The sequence below is a fragment of the Silurus meridionalis genome, chromosome 28, assembly GCF_014805685.1.
Source record: "Silurus meridionalis isolate SWU-2019-XX chromosome 28, ASM1480568v1, whole genome shotgun sequence".
Taxonomy (NCBI): Eukaryota; Metazoa; Chordata; class Actinopteri; order Siluriformes; family Siluridae; genus Silurus; species Silurus meridionalis.
Window position 1 is genome coordinate 2,567,501 of NC_060911.1, and position 14,593 is coordinate 2,582,093.

Below are 14,593 nucleotides of genomic sequence, written 5' to 3' on the forward strand. Positions count from 1 at the left end.
AGCACGAAGGTCTTCAGGCCGCTTCTCGGGCTTTCTGGGCGGAAGCGGCGCTGAAATCAATCACGGCTTCGATTTATCAGCTGAGAGGGGCTCGGCGGGGAAAATAAAAGGCGAGAGCAGGATATAGATCGCATCGAAGAAGTCGCTTTCGTTCGTTCCGTTTCGCACAAAGCCTCGATGGCCTTAAACACGCTCGTATGCCTACACACACACAAGTATACACACGCACACAAGTATACACACATCCTCAGTGTGTGTTTCAGCAATACTCGCTGCCAGGGAAGACCAATTTGTGTCTTATACACTTTTCAGAGCTACAAAGAGACGTCATGTTTGAGAGCTTGCTCAATTTAGATTGCTGATGAGAAATATATGTTCAGACTAAGCTGAGCTCCGGGAACAGGTCCTGATTTAATCCCTGTTTTACACCACAAATAAAATGTTAGTTTAGCTACAGAAAAGGAAGTAATTCACCGAAGATTATAAGAAGTGCCTACACATATAATACACTGCATCTACACATGCTTCTATGTATCTTACTAGTGTTTATACCACAGTGCTGTTCTTATCCCCCGTCATATGTTTATATTAACGCACTCAATCTAATTATTTGTTTCTATGGTAACGTCTGATTGTCATGGACTTTGTACAGGAGACGTTTTAGATAACGGGTAACGAACGCTTTGATGTGGTGGTGCGGTTTCTAAAAACATTTTCTGGCATTGATAGAAAGTTTCTTCACACAGTCTCCATCATCACCCCAAGTCAAAATCTGAGATTGTTATGAGATAAAGTAAGAATTGTAAACAATTGAACACAAACATCAACACCTGGTTTAGCCGCTCCTATAGCTGAGTAGGTCAAGTGTAATTTCACAGGTTGGCCACAAGAGGCATAGCTTACGATCGTAGGTAAGATGAGAATGTATGACTTTTCGTTCGATTGGACGATGGAAATATACGCTCAGTGTGAATAAGTTTCCCCTTTTGCTGCAGCACAAACCTGTGAATTTCGTATCATGTGAATACAAGGAACTGAAAGTAGATCGATACGTCACAGGGTTACCTCTTCGGAAAATTTAACGTTTCTTTAGGAGTCTCCATCATGTGGTATTGTTGGTATAATGCTGTGGTATAAGAAGAATAAAACACATCAGCGCAGGGCTCCGTTATAACTCTGTTAATTAACAGCATTCATCGCTTCTGAAAAACACATACTGATGAAGTGCAGGTCACTGAATCAAGGAGTCGATTAATGAGTAAGTCAGTGAGGGAATCAGAGATTCAGTCATTCAGTAAAGTCAGTCAGTCAGTCAATCAGTGTGCAAGTAAGCTAAAGAAATCATTCAATGAGTCAGTCAATGAGTCGACTAATGAGTCAGTAAGTGTGTCAGTTAATGAGTCAGACAGTGTGTTAGTAAATGAGTCAGTAAATGTGTCAGTCAATTAGTGGGCCAGTGAGTCAGTAAGAGTTTCAGTCAACAAATCAGTTAGTGTGTCAGTCACTGAGTCAATCAGTGTGTCAGTCACTGAGTCAGTAAGTGTGTCAGTCACTGAGTCGATCAGTGTGTCAGTCACTGAGTCAGTAAGTGTGTCAGTCAATATGTCAGTCAGTGTGTCAGTCAATGAGTCAGTAAATGAACCAATCTGGGAGTTGATTAGTGAGTAAGTGAGTGTGTCAGTCACTGAGTCAGTAAGTGTGTCAATCACTGAGTCAGTAAGTGTGTCAGTCACTGAGTCAGTAAGTGTGTCAGTCACTGAGTCAGTAAATGAACCAATCTGGGAGTTGATTAGTGAGTAAGTCAGTGTGTCAGTCAGTTAATCAGTAAGTGTGTCAGTCACTGAGTCAGTAAGTGTGTCAGTCACTGAGTCAGTAAGTGAACCGATCAGGGAGTTGATTAGTGAGTAAGTCAGTGTGTCAGTCACTGAGTCAGTAAGTGTGTCAGTCACTGAGTCAGTAAGTGAACCGATCAGGGAGTTGATTAGTGAGTAAGTCAGTGTGTCAGTCACTGAGTCAGTAAGTGTGTCAGTCACTGAGTCAGTAAGTGAACCGATCAGGGAGTTGATTAGTGAGTAAGTCAGTGTGTCAGTCACTGAGTCAGTAAGTGTGTCAGTCACTGAGTCAGTAAGTGAACCGATCAGGGAGTTGATTAGTGAGTAAGTCAGTGTGTCAGTCACTGAGTCAGTAAGTGTGTCAGTCACTGAGTCAGTAAGTGAACCGATCAGGGAGTTGATTAGTGAGTAAGTCAGTGTGTCAGTCAGAGATTCAGTCATTAAGAAAAGTCAGTTAGTCAGTCAGTAAGTGAGTGTGTAAGCCTTTGAGTGAGTCAATAAGTCAAATATAAAGTCAGTTACTGTTAGTCAAAGAATTATTTAAACAACAGTGAAAGGACAACAGGATTCCTACACTTCTCATTTGCTTACTCGTAAAGACGTGTAGGAATATTAACGCATAAAATGTGAGATATTTTAAATTCTTCGAGAAAATTCTTTCAAAAGATGATCAGCCGGATAGATCATTAATTACTGGCAAAGGAACAACAGTGAATTGTGCAGCCAGAGATAGAGGAAGGAGAGTAAGATGAGTAGACATGCAGAATAAGTTAAAGAGAAAGAGATAGAAAGAGAGAGAATGGGAGAGATGGATGGATGGATGGATGGATGGTTGGGGACAAATTACTGTCTGTGAATTGATGCGTTTTGTATTCGGGGCATTAGAGAAGCGGGTTTGGTTTTTTATATAACCTGAAGCGGTGTGTTTAAGAATGATCACGCTCGTAGGCTGGATTAGCAAACACAACACACTCCCTGTGTGTATCTTTGTGTAGTGTGTGTGTGTGTGTGTGTGTGTGTGTGTGTGTGTGTGTGTTTCAGGGAGGGGATTCTGCAGTGAAGCAATCAGTATGTTAATATGACAGAGTAACTGGATTGGCATGGAAATATTTAACACACACACACACACACACACACACACACACATGCATATATATACTGTATATACACACTGAAGTAAGTGTAACAAGGCGCACGCTGATAATATAATGCTTCCTGTTCACGGTACGAGCTTCCAACTGCAACTAAACACTCAGTCACACAGCGAGGAATAAACACTGATGTTAAACGCAGACGTTGGTCACAGCTACTGCTTTAATGTGTGTGAAAATAATTCTGCTGAGACTTTCAGGTGTGGCAGTTGTGCAAACCCTCTAGATATCATCCTCAAAAAATTGCTAAGCTAGTTAAATAATTCATGTAGCTACTACAGAAAACAGACTTTCAGTATAAGTGTATCTTATTTATCACCTGGAACGACTAGCTAGCTTTCCGTTTAGCAACTTATAATAACAACACCACCTTAAAATGGGGCTCAAAAGCTTAATTTATTACTAGTGATAAATAGATATTTATAGCTGATGTACTCCTATTGCAAGTCCTCGTTGCAATGCTAACTAGCTAATAGCTGTGAATTAAATAATCTACAATTAGGATTAATCGTGAAATTTCTAATTCTGTAAAACAATATGTGAAATTTGTTTGCGTAGGATTTATCTCAACAGAGTATATTTATGTCATCTTGACACAATTTCCACGCCAAAACACATCACGAATTAACATGCCTATTGAAAGAGGTTTATAAATCACCCCAAGTCAAAATCTGGGATTTTTGTGAGAAAAAGTACGAATTGTAGACAATTTAAAACACCAATAATAACCAATTTAACGCTCCAATAGCTGAGTAGGTCAAGTGTAATTTCACAGGTTGGCCACAAGAGGCATAGCTTACATTTGTAGGTAAGATGAGAATGTATGATTTTTCGTTCGATTGGACGATGGAAATATACGCTCAATGTGAATAAGTTTCGCCTTTTGCAGCTGCCCAAAACCTGTGAATTCGTATCATGTGAATACAAGGAACTGAAAGTAGATCGACATTTTACAGTGTTACCTCTTCGGAAAATTGGAGCTGATCGATTGTAGCTTTTTATACAAAATATCTTTACAATAAAATAAAATCATTAGTAAACACAACACGAACAGATTGTATATTTTAGCACGGTATACCCGGTTGCTGCCGTATTTGCAGCAGGTATCTGAAGAAATATTGGAATTCTAGTGTGACCTCAAGTCAAAGACAAGCGTACACTCTGAGTGACAGGATAATCGTTACTGATTGCAAAGAAACACAATTCTCAGAAATGTGAGTAGAAAAGCAGCTGAGTTTGACCAACCAGAGTTCTTGTTCAGTAAGAATAGAACTCACACCCTTGTGGTCCGCAAGAAATGACACCAGAATGCAACCACAACCAGGCCAGAATGATAAAGGTGCCAAAATGAGGCTTAGATAGAGATTGAACCTGAAAACATTTGATCCTGATACACATTTCTTTACCCCTCAGGGCACGGAGGGGTGAACCAGCTTGGAGGGGTGTTTGTGAACGGCCGGCCGTTGCCCGACGTGGTGAGGCAGAGGATCGTAGAGCTGGCACACCAAGGCGTACGGCCATGCGACATTTCTCGCCAGCTTCGCGTCAGCCACGGCTGTGTCAGCAAGATCCTGGGCAGGTGAGCCATTATTTACATTTCATTTAAACCTTATTAACATCTAATTCACATGTAATTAACACTTTTTAACAGCCTGAGGATTATTTTAGAAGTCATGAAAAGCCAAGTGAAAATAATTCAATGTATGCAAATGTTAGAAATGACTCAAGGATCGCAAGGAAGTGGAAAAAGTGGTGGACAAGTTGCTAGCGTTTGGGGTGTAACCTGGGGGGTAACTTATCTGTTCATGTTGTGGAAAGGCTTAGGTTTTTGGAAATTAGCAATCAACAACATTTTTAGTGTATTTTTACTGACTTTTGGCAACCAAAATATCTGCGAAATGTTATTGCAGTTAAGATTTGAATTCAACCTGAATTAACTTTAAAAGGTCTGCAGACTGGCGGTTTGTTGGCTAATCTACCTCTTAGTTGGTTACTAGCAAGTTTGCTAACTCTCAGGCTTTTATTGGCTGGGTACAATCTTTCAGGTTTTATGTTCTTCTGCTTAATCTTTAGAAAAGCTATAGTAATTTCTGTATTATATTCAGCTACACTGCTGAAATTAGCACCTTCTGTGGTTCATGGTAAAATGATTAGCACTAGTATGATCGCTGGGAAATTCAGCATCGGTTCTTAAAGCGGTCGAGTTCACCGGTCGAACGTTTTGCGGGCGTCCTCCCTTCGTTTGGGTGAAAGCAAAACGCTTTTGGTTCGCTGACGACCATCAGAGTAACGTGAACACCAAATTTTCTGTCGGGTTTAGCACCTTTTTTGAGAAAAAACGGAGCAGTGAGGGAACATTTCTCCGGACCTCTGTGCACCGGTGCAGCTGACTCATCAGTTCTTGCTTTTGTGTGACCGAGTTTCAAATAAAATAAAAAAAAAACTTCCCTGATCTCGAATTGAAGCGGGTCAAAGCCTTTTTTTTTCTCTTCCTCTCTGTCACAAAAAGAAAAGATTCATCACATTGTACATTTGCATCCGAATGAAACGGGTGGCATACATCTGCCGAGGAGGGTGAAGGACAGAGAGAGAGAGAGAGAGAGAGAGAGAGAGAGAGAGAGAGAGGTTTAGAATAAAATGATTTATAAAGAATGGGAAGAAGAAAGAAATAACGCAAAGACAGAGACCGAGTGAGCGCAAGAGAGAAAGAAAGAGAGAGCGAGTAAAAGAGAGAGAGAGAGAGAGAGAGAGAGCGTTTGAATAGATGAAGGTGTGGGATTAGCGCTAGGGCCTTTAGCAATATCAAAAAATGTGTTTGCCATTGTTCTCCGGCTCTCCGACCCCCCCGAAGCCCCCGGTCCGGCTCAGTCATGCGTTACCACTAGGCCCCGTGTGCGTGTGTTAATTTCCTCCCTGCTCTCCGGCTAACGGGCAGACAACAAGAAAACCTCTGCATTTAATAGCGTGTGCACAGAGAGTAGGATGCTAAAATAAATAAGGTGGATGAATATCCATGCCTTCTCGTTAATAGCGGGATTTTTGCAACGCCTATTAAGCTTTGCTGGAGTTTTTTTCCTGTATATACTGCAGGGAGAAAGACTACAGGGTCTCCTTGCATTGTGTTTAGAGTTGTGTTTGTGTGTGTGTGTATGTGGGATGGTAATCCCTGTTTAGCGTAGCTACGGGAAACATAAAACCAAAGCTAGATATTTTACAAACAAATATAATTTACTGTACCAACCTGCCACAATGGTATTTGCTATTTTACTGAATAGAATAGAATAGAATGGAATAGAGATACTATAAACGTATAACTGTAGAGAATAATTTAATACGATAAGGTCATCACATAGCATAGCATAGCGCATAGTTCAAAAGTAAACTAAACCTTAAAGAACAATGAAAATATGTCCCAATAAATCTATTTACTTCTATCGAATTTTCACCCGAGAATGGAAATATTCACTTTTAACCAGTGCGCTAGCATAGTTCAATAAAACATAAAGCTAGCATATGTGTAACATTTGATAACACCCAGATTGATTAGCTTGTTTGTTCTTCTCCAAACAAGGCTCATGAGAATATGGGTAACAATAGCAATAAGTTAATCGCAAGTTAATTCAGAACGAACTGTACAATGTGGGCAAGCGTTCGACATTCAAAACCCGAGAGCGTCTTTTAAATGAGCAATCTTAGCTTCGCGAACAATAACGATGAGCAAAAAAACGCCCGTTAGGCGTTGTTCCCGAGAGCCAATGAATATTGAGAATTTCTTTCAGCTAACCTGTGAGAAAAATTTCGAAAAAACATCTAGCATGGACTCTTCTGCTAAAAAATGCTAGTTACCCTGAATGATCTAAGCTTTCTCCTCGAAATTAGCCTGCTTGTGTTAGCAAACCGCCATCAGAAGAGGTTGTACACAGAGATAAACTGGAAGCAGCTAGCAAACATTGGAGAATATCAAGCTATTGATATTTGAGAGGAGATTTCTAGACAAACGTTTGAAGGTTCTCCAAAATAAATAAAATACAGCAAAACTAGCGAGTTGGTAAAACTTACTAGCAATTGGGAATATTCTTAATTTTTTTTTTCCCACCAGAAGCTAAAATAATGGGATGTATTTGTGATGCCATGCCATTCTGAGCTTTAGGAATTGGCAGATTCTTATTATAAATGCAATTTCGAATTGCTACACACACACTCGGTACCAAAGTTAACGTGTAGAAATGTCAATTGTTTCACCAGAGGAAACTTCAAGACCTCTGTTTTCCCAGAGAATCATGATACTCTACATACAGAAACCCAACCTGCCCTGACTAATACTATTTCATTTCTTTACACTGATTGTAAATGTCCATTTTGGAAAAAGGACATTAAGAGTTCTGTGGGTGAGGGTTAAAATTAGCTTGCTATGATTAGCATAAAATAGCAAACAAAGCTAGTTAGCTATACTGGTTTTGGTAAGTTAGACGTTAGATGCACATGAGTGTGTGTGTGTGTGTAAGAGGTTATTGTCTATGATGAACTTATTATGGTCAAGTAACAGGCAGGTCACTTTTTTGACAGGTACTACGAGACGGGGAGCATCAGACCAGGCGTGATCGGAGGATCCAAACCAAAGGTTGCTACACCCAAAGTCGTCGACAAAATCGCTGATTATAAACGGCAAAACCCCACCATGTTTGCCTGGGAGATACGAGACAGGCTACTGGCTGAGAGAGTTTGCGACAACGATAGCGTGCCCAGCGTCAGCTCAATCAACAGGTCAGTGTGTGTGTGTGTGTGTGTGTGTGTGTGTGTGTAACAAAAAAACAACAACGAGTGTCAAGGTTCATATGAACACGAATATGATGGTTTCTCTCCTGCAGTACTTCTTTATAAAGATTGCTTTGTATACAATTTTGCAATCCACAAGTACCAGTAGCTCTTCCTGGTCCTCACCGGTCATGATCTTCTGCATCTTCTGCGTCATCCGGCCAGAACCATTGGTTTTCGGTTCCGTTTCCGGCACCGAAAAACTTTCCGTGAGCTTTCAAAAAAACCCCAAGATGATGATGATGAAGAAGAAGCAATGCTAGAAAAGAGGTAGAAACAGAGGGGGATGCGACAGCGAGCCACACACATATTCATGAGTCCAGGTTCAACACCATGTGTACGATGACAGAGAAGAAGAGAAAAAGCGACAGAGAGAGAAAAAGAGAGAGAGAGAGGAAAAGGGGGGGTTAAAAAAAAAAAAGAAAAAGGGGGCTTGTGCTTTGCTTGAGCGATCATGCAGGAAGTGCGAGGCTGTGCTGCCTTGTCAGCCACTTCACACACACACACACACACACACACACACACACACACACACACACACACTCTCACATGATGTCTGTTTCCTCTTTGTCTACTGTTTACTTCAGGATCATTCGCACTAAAGTCCAGCAGCAGCCTGGCCAATCAGGAAGCGTCTCAGCGCATAATTTAGGTAAGACCCATGCACCTCTTTCACAATGTTACTGTACCATGTTACCACAGCTTTAGGCTAGCTCTATGCTAGTCGCACACAATTTGCCCCTCCCTCTTCCCTCCCTCAACCAGGGAAAATCTTCCCTCCCTCAACCAGGGAAAATCTTCCCTGATGGAAAATCTCGAGAACAAATACGAACACGTAGCTATGAATTGCTAGATTTCGCCAAGCTACCGAATATTACAACAATAAAAAAAGGTTAGCACAGTAAAAAATTTACATTTCGCACAATCTGGAAGCATAAGCAGATTTTGCATGAGTCACTAAGAGAAGAAACCCACACGGACACACAACCGGGTAAAGATGCAAAACCCACAAGCTCGGAGCAGTGTAAAAGCTCCTACGCTCTCTCCTGATTGACTGATCGGCACCGTGGTCTCGAAATTCCATCGAGGGGACTTCTTTCATGCTGAAGATGTGTTAGTGAAGGGTTATATGAGTCCTGGTGGACGGCACGTACGAAACACTCGTAACCACAAAACCATAAAAACACAGCTAGCAACAACTATGAAGGGATTCCTACATTACCACTATTCCAGGGGTCCCCGCCTACCAGGTCGTGACATGGTCCTGTTCTATTTCCTGGGAAAATACATATCTATAAGTATGGGACTGTATGATTTGTTGTTGTTTGTTGATATCAGATTTTTACAAACATCTCACAAAAGATTCTTTAGTGGAGTGGTGAAGGCATTAGACTTTGGATCCGAAGGTCATGAGTTTAAATCCCAGCCACACCAAGCTACCCCTCCTGGGCCCCTGAGCAAGGGCTTCAACCCCACAGCTGTTCAGCCAAATGAATGAGATAAATTGAGAATATAACTCGAATCATATCGTTAGATAGATGGACAGATGGATGTGTGAAAGGCTGAATGAATAGATAGATAGATAGATAGATAGATAGATAGATAGATAGATAGATAGATAGATAGATAGATAGATAGATAGATAGATAGATAGATGGATGTTGTTCCTCTTAGTCACGTCCTGGGTCTTGTATCTAGCTACATTTGTGCCAAAAGCATTGGAACATAACTTTATAATGATAATTTGTTTACTTTAAGAAATGAAAGAAAGAAAGTACAAGAATTGTCAATCTGAAAACCATGAACTCAGGGTTAATAACATCACTCTAAATAAACCGTATTATTCTTTAAAACGTTTCACTAATTCTGTGGGGAGGGGAGGGGAAGGGGCGGGGCTTAGCATTGCATTGCATCAGTCCAATTGGCCAGTGCGATTTGGATTGACAGTCAAAGATCTTAACATCTTAACAAAGATCGGAAGAAGTCAAACATCTTGACATCTGAACTACTATTCAGCACATCATGTAATGAATGAGGAGCATAATTAACATCTCCCAGGAAAGTAGAGTGAATTTTGGATGTGGTTCATTAATGATAAATTAATGTATTAACGACTGCTGGTAACGAGGAAAAGTTAGTAAGTAGGTCAATTCTACTGCAAAGTAAAATTAATATACTGGGAACTGTCAGTCAAAATCACACCAGCCAATGAGAGTGAAGCAGTGTTAAGCCCCACCCCCATTTAAGGTTTTAAGCTACAATAGTAAACTCGTTCAGCGTGAACGAAAACTCAAACAGTGTTCACAAACCATGTTGTGCAAAAAAGAAAACTCAGAACAAATGCTTTCCTTCCTTCTTGCTGTGTACGTTTGGGAACCTCGCACCAAATTCGAAGCTCCGAAACACAATCGGATCAGACGGTAAAAGAGAGACAACGTTCGCCGACTGCAGTTAAACGAAGTTCGGGATCTACTTCCTCCTCCGTCAGTAATCTTCATAATCTCACATCACTGCTTAATCGAAATTAATTTTCGCCCTCGCGCCCCGACTCCAGATCACTCCAGCGATAAATAAACCGCTCATCCTCTGACGGAAAATTGAAATTTAGGGATTTCGAATACTGCGTTGCATCTGCGTGAAAGAAAACACACAGAGAGCGAGAAGAATGAGAAAAGCAGATAATTGAAATGATAAATCGAGACGGAACGCGGGGATCTGCATTCATTACGGTCTCCTTCGCGCTTAGCGAAACGAGCTCGGAGGGGCGAGAAGCGGAGCTTTTATCTCCTCGCAGAGCCATTTGTTTCCTGTCTCACTTTTTTTTTTTTTTTTCGCCCGGGAGTTTGGATTAGCGACGTCTTCTCACCTTTAGTGTCCCCTCGGGGCCACTGTCCTGTCGCTCAAGTTGAACGTCACCTGACAGGAAATGAGATAAGGCCGGGAGAAGGAGCATGGAGGGCTGACAGGGAGGAGCGACTCAAAAATACCGCTGTTTGGGCGCAGATTTTTTTACACGCTGACAGCTTGTTTTTTAGATTTTTTGTTTTTTCACAGACCTAGGCCAAGGGGAAAAAACCCACACACACTCGGGGTCAAACAGGGCGAGAGCAGAGACAAAACAGCGTAAATAAACAACATGACGGTTCATCGCTAACGTTTTTTTTGGTGCTGAAACACGATCGCTAGCAAGCGCAGAGTTTTACTCAAATTCCAACAAACACAAACAGTGCAGTCACGTTGAAAGGTGAAATTTGAGTGCGATTAAAGTTGTGTGACTTTTCTTGACCATTTTCAGTGTCCACCGTTGCCGTGACCCAGGTCTCTGCGGTGACCAGCGACGCCGCAGGCTCCTCCTACTCCATCAGTGGAATTCTGGGAATTAGCTCGCCGGCTGACGCTAGCAAGAGAAAGAGGGATGAAAGTAAGAACGAGAGTTTTGTTTTGTTTTTTTGTCTTTTCATTCTTGCTATACAGAGTGTTTTTGCTGTTTACATTCCAGTACAGTACGGCTAGCACACCAACACGTTTCTGTATTACACACACACACACACACACACACACACACACACACACACACACACACACGTACGGCACAGATGGAAGAAGCTGAACGTTGACAGATGCATCGGGGCAGGGGGATTGGACACCGCTGACACGTCTCAGACAGACATCTCTATCCAGCGGAGACGCCGTGTGTGCACGTGTGCGCGCGTGTGTACGCGTGTGTACGTTTGTGAACGTGTACATTAAAATGCCATCTACGGTCAGACCCCTGCTGCATGCGAAGCGCTGACAGATGCCAAACACACACACACACACACACACACACACACACACACACACACACACACACATGGAACTGGAGGTTCAATACTAAAGACGACTTGCAAAGACTCAACAATGTCGCTGTTCAAAAACAATTCGAAACAATTAGGAGATCTTCCACATCTTCAAACCAATGTAAAGCAGATCTTCATGTAGCTGCACTTTTGTCATCCTGGAACAGGGTTTGGGTCAATAGTTTAAATTAAGGGAAAATGTCAAGCTACAGCAAAGATCCAAAGACATCCTACACAATTGTGTGCCTTTGACTTTGTGGTAACAGTTTGGAGAAGAACCACATACTGGATGGGTGAAAAAGTCCTGGAGTCTCCAATGTCAGTCTGCTGATTGAGAGGAGATATAGTTTGAGATTTTTTTTTCCTTTCAAAACATTGCCCATAAAACTGGACCTCTAACGTGGAATCCTCGCCAACACGCCGACCCCCAACAAATTTTGGTGTTCTTACTTGATCCACACAACAAATCAGAGTCTCGTCGGAGTTTGACGATGTGAAGATTGTAGAATCGTCGCTCTGGTAGCTGATAAGTTGTTAAGAACAAAGGTCAAGTCAAACCGGGACTTCCCGTTTTTATTTATTTATTTTTTTTTTACCTGTAACCTGTCTTGGTTTGACTTGAACACCTCCTGGTTGCTCCACCCACTGATAGTAGTTACCATGGCAACCGGTGGAGGTATTCCTAGCACGGGATTCGCGAGGATGTGGATTACGATGTTTGACGCGATGTTCGTTAATAAACGGAAATCGTAATTCAAATGTGATTATATGAAGAATTTGAAGAAACAGTTTATGGCATAGTTTGATTTTTATTGCGATTTTTTTTTACACATCGTAACGGGGCTCATATATAAATAAAGATCTAAAATAAGGTCTTTTTCACAGTCTGCTATCAGCTGCGTGCTAGCGATGTGAACTTACTAAACTGCGCACACTGTAACACACACACACACACACACACACACACACACACATACACATACACACACAAAAACTCAGTGATGTATGCACCAATTAGAGCGATGTGTGCCAATGTCATTAAAGCAGCAGTGGAATGGTGATTCTGAGAGAGAGAGAGAGAGAGAGAGAGAGAGAGAGAGAGAGAGAGAGAAAGAAATTAATTTGTGTGTTTAATTGACATGGTGGAACTGCAGGTGGTCAGCTCCCTGACTGTGTGTGTGTGTGTGTGTGTGTGTGTGTGTGTGTGTGTGTCCGTGTCCTGAGAGCAGCCCACTATGCTTAATGGGCGTATGAGTGTGTATGAAGGTGTGGGTTAATATGGTTTGGATGAACAATGATATTTCCTGAGTCCTGGACTACTGCAATGATGTAGTATTTTGTGTGTGTGTGTGTGTGTGTGTGTGTGTGTGTGTGTGTGTGTGTTCAGTGGTGCAGTATGGTGTGACTTGCAGCTGTTCAGAAATGCTAAAAGAGCCAGTGAAAGGGAGAGACATGAGAGGCTTAGAATTTTGTTTGCTTGTGTGCATGTGTGTGTGTGTGAATGTGGGTGTGTGTGTGTATGTGTGTGTGGGTGTGTGTGTGGGTGTGGGTGGGTGTGTATTTGGGGAAAGCCTGTGGTGACCTGGTGACCTCAGTCAGCTAAAAGGGAAGTGGGAAGAAAGGAGAACTTGACTTGTGAGGCCTCGAGAACAGAGGCATTGTGTCTGAGCATTCAGAGTGAGGAGAAGAGAGGAAGAAGTGAAGTAAAAATTAGGAGAACATGGAGACAGAAGGAGAGAGCGAGAGAATAGGAGAGAGGAGCAGAGGAAGAACATGGTAAAAAGAGAATGAGACAAAGAACATGAAAACTAGAGGTAGAGGGAGAACATAAAAAAGAAGGAGAGGGAGAAGATAAAGACAGGAGCAAAGGGAAAGGTGAAGACAGGTGGAGAGGCAGAAAAGAGGAGACAGAGAACATGAAGAGGGGAAAAGTGGGAGAACATGAGAATACAAGAAGGACAACATAAAGACTGGAGGAAAACATGGAAAAAGGAGGAGGGAGAACATAGAAGGGAGTTGCAGATGGAGTAAATGGGACAAAGTAGGAGAAGAAGAACATGGGAGAAAGTATGAGTGGAAGAATATAAAGACAGGAGGAGAGGGAGAACATTGAGAGAGGAGGTGGGAGATCATTGAGAGAGGAGGTGGGAGAAAATGGTAGAGACTAAAAGAGGTAAAACATGGGAGAAATGAGGAGAGAAAGAACATGGAGACTGGAGGAGTGGGGAACAATCTAAAGGGGAAAGAGGAGAACATGGGAAAAGGAGGAGAGGAAGAACATGGGGAGAGGAAACTGGAAAGTGAGAGAGAGGAAAGGATGGAGAACATGGGAAAAGGAGGAGAGGAAGAACATGGGGAGAGGAAACTGGAAAGTGAGAGAGGAAAAGATGGAGAACATGAGAGATCTAAGGAGATCAGGAGATAAAGAGAGAACAAGAGACAGAGCGAGAGGTAAAGAGAGGTGAAATGAGAACTGGAGAACATGGAAGAGAAATGAAAGGAATATAGGAAAGGAACAAAAGAGAGAGAGAAAAAAGAGAGAACATGAGAATAGAATGTGGGAAAGATAAAAGTTCAAAAGAGGAGAGATGAAATGGTGGGAAAAGGGAAAAAGGCTTTAGATGACTGAACTTTCTTACTCACACACACACACACACACACACACATTTTATACTCAACTAACACAAAATTATACTATAATATAGTGTGTAATATAGGGAATAATTTGCTAACACGGCTAATAACCGATACACCAGACAGAAAACACACAATAAACCTGATGAGCTAGATTTTAAAGAGAATATTGGCCCTGTGTGTGTGTGTGTGTGTGTGTGTGTGTGGAGAAAGAGACAGAAAGAGTCGATCTCATTGTTGCTTTTGTCTCTACTTTCTGAACTGAGGAAGAGCTTTCTCTCAGATCCCACCATGTGTGTATACGTGTGTGTGTGTGTGTGTG

General features: G+C 41.8%; 1 protein-coding gene across 5 annotated transcripts in view; it reads left to right on the forward strand.

Moving 5' to 3' along the window:
- pax5 (paired box 5) overlaps positions 1–14,593 on the forward strand; it is a 55,672-nt gene that overhangs the window by 10,958 nt on the left and 30,121 nt on the right. For all 5 annotated transcript variants that reach the window (XR_006924835.1, XM_046842897.1, XM_046842899.1 and 2 more), the window contains exons 2-5: positions 4,397–4,562; positions 7,550–7,747; positions 8,386–8,450; positions 11,094–11,219. Coding sequence is in view for 4 of the 5 variants with exons in the window: in XM_046842897.1 (XP_046698853.1) it covers positions 4,397–4,562; positions 7,550–7,747; positions 8,386–8,450; positions 11,094–11,219 (555 nt within the window). In the remaining variant the exon portion in view is untranslated. The remainder of the gene's footprint in view (positions 1–4,396; positions 4,563–7,549; positions 7,748–8,385; positions 8,451–11,093; positions 11,220–14,593) is intronic.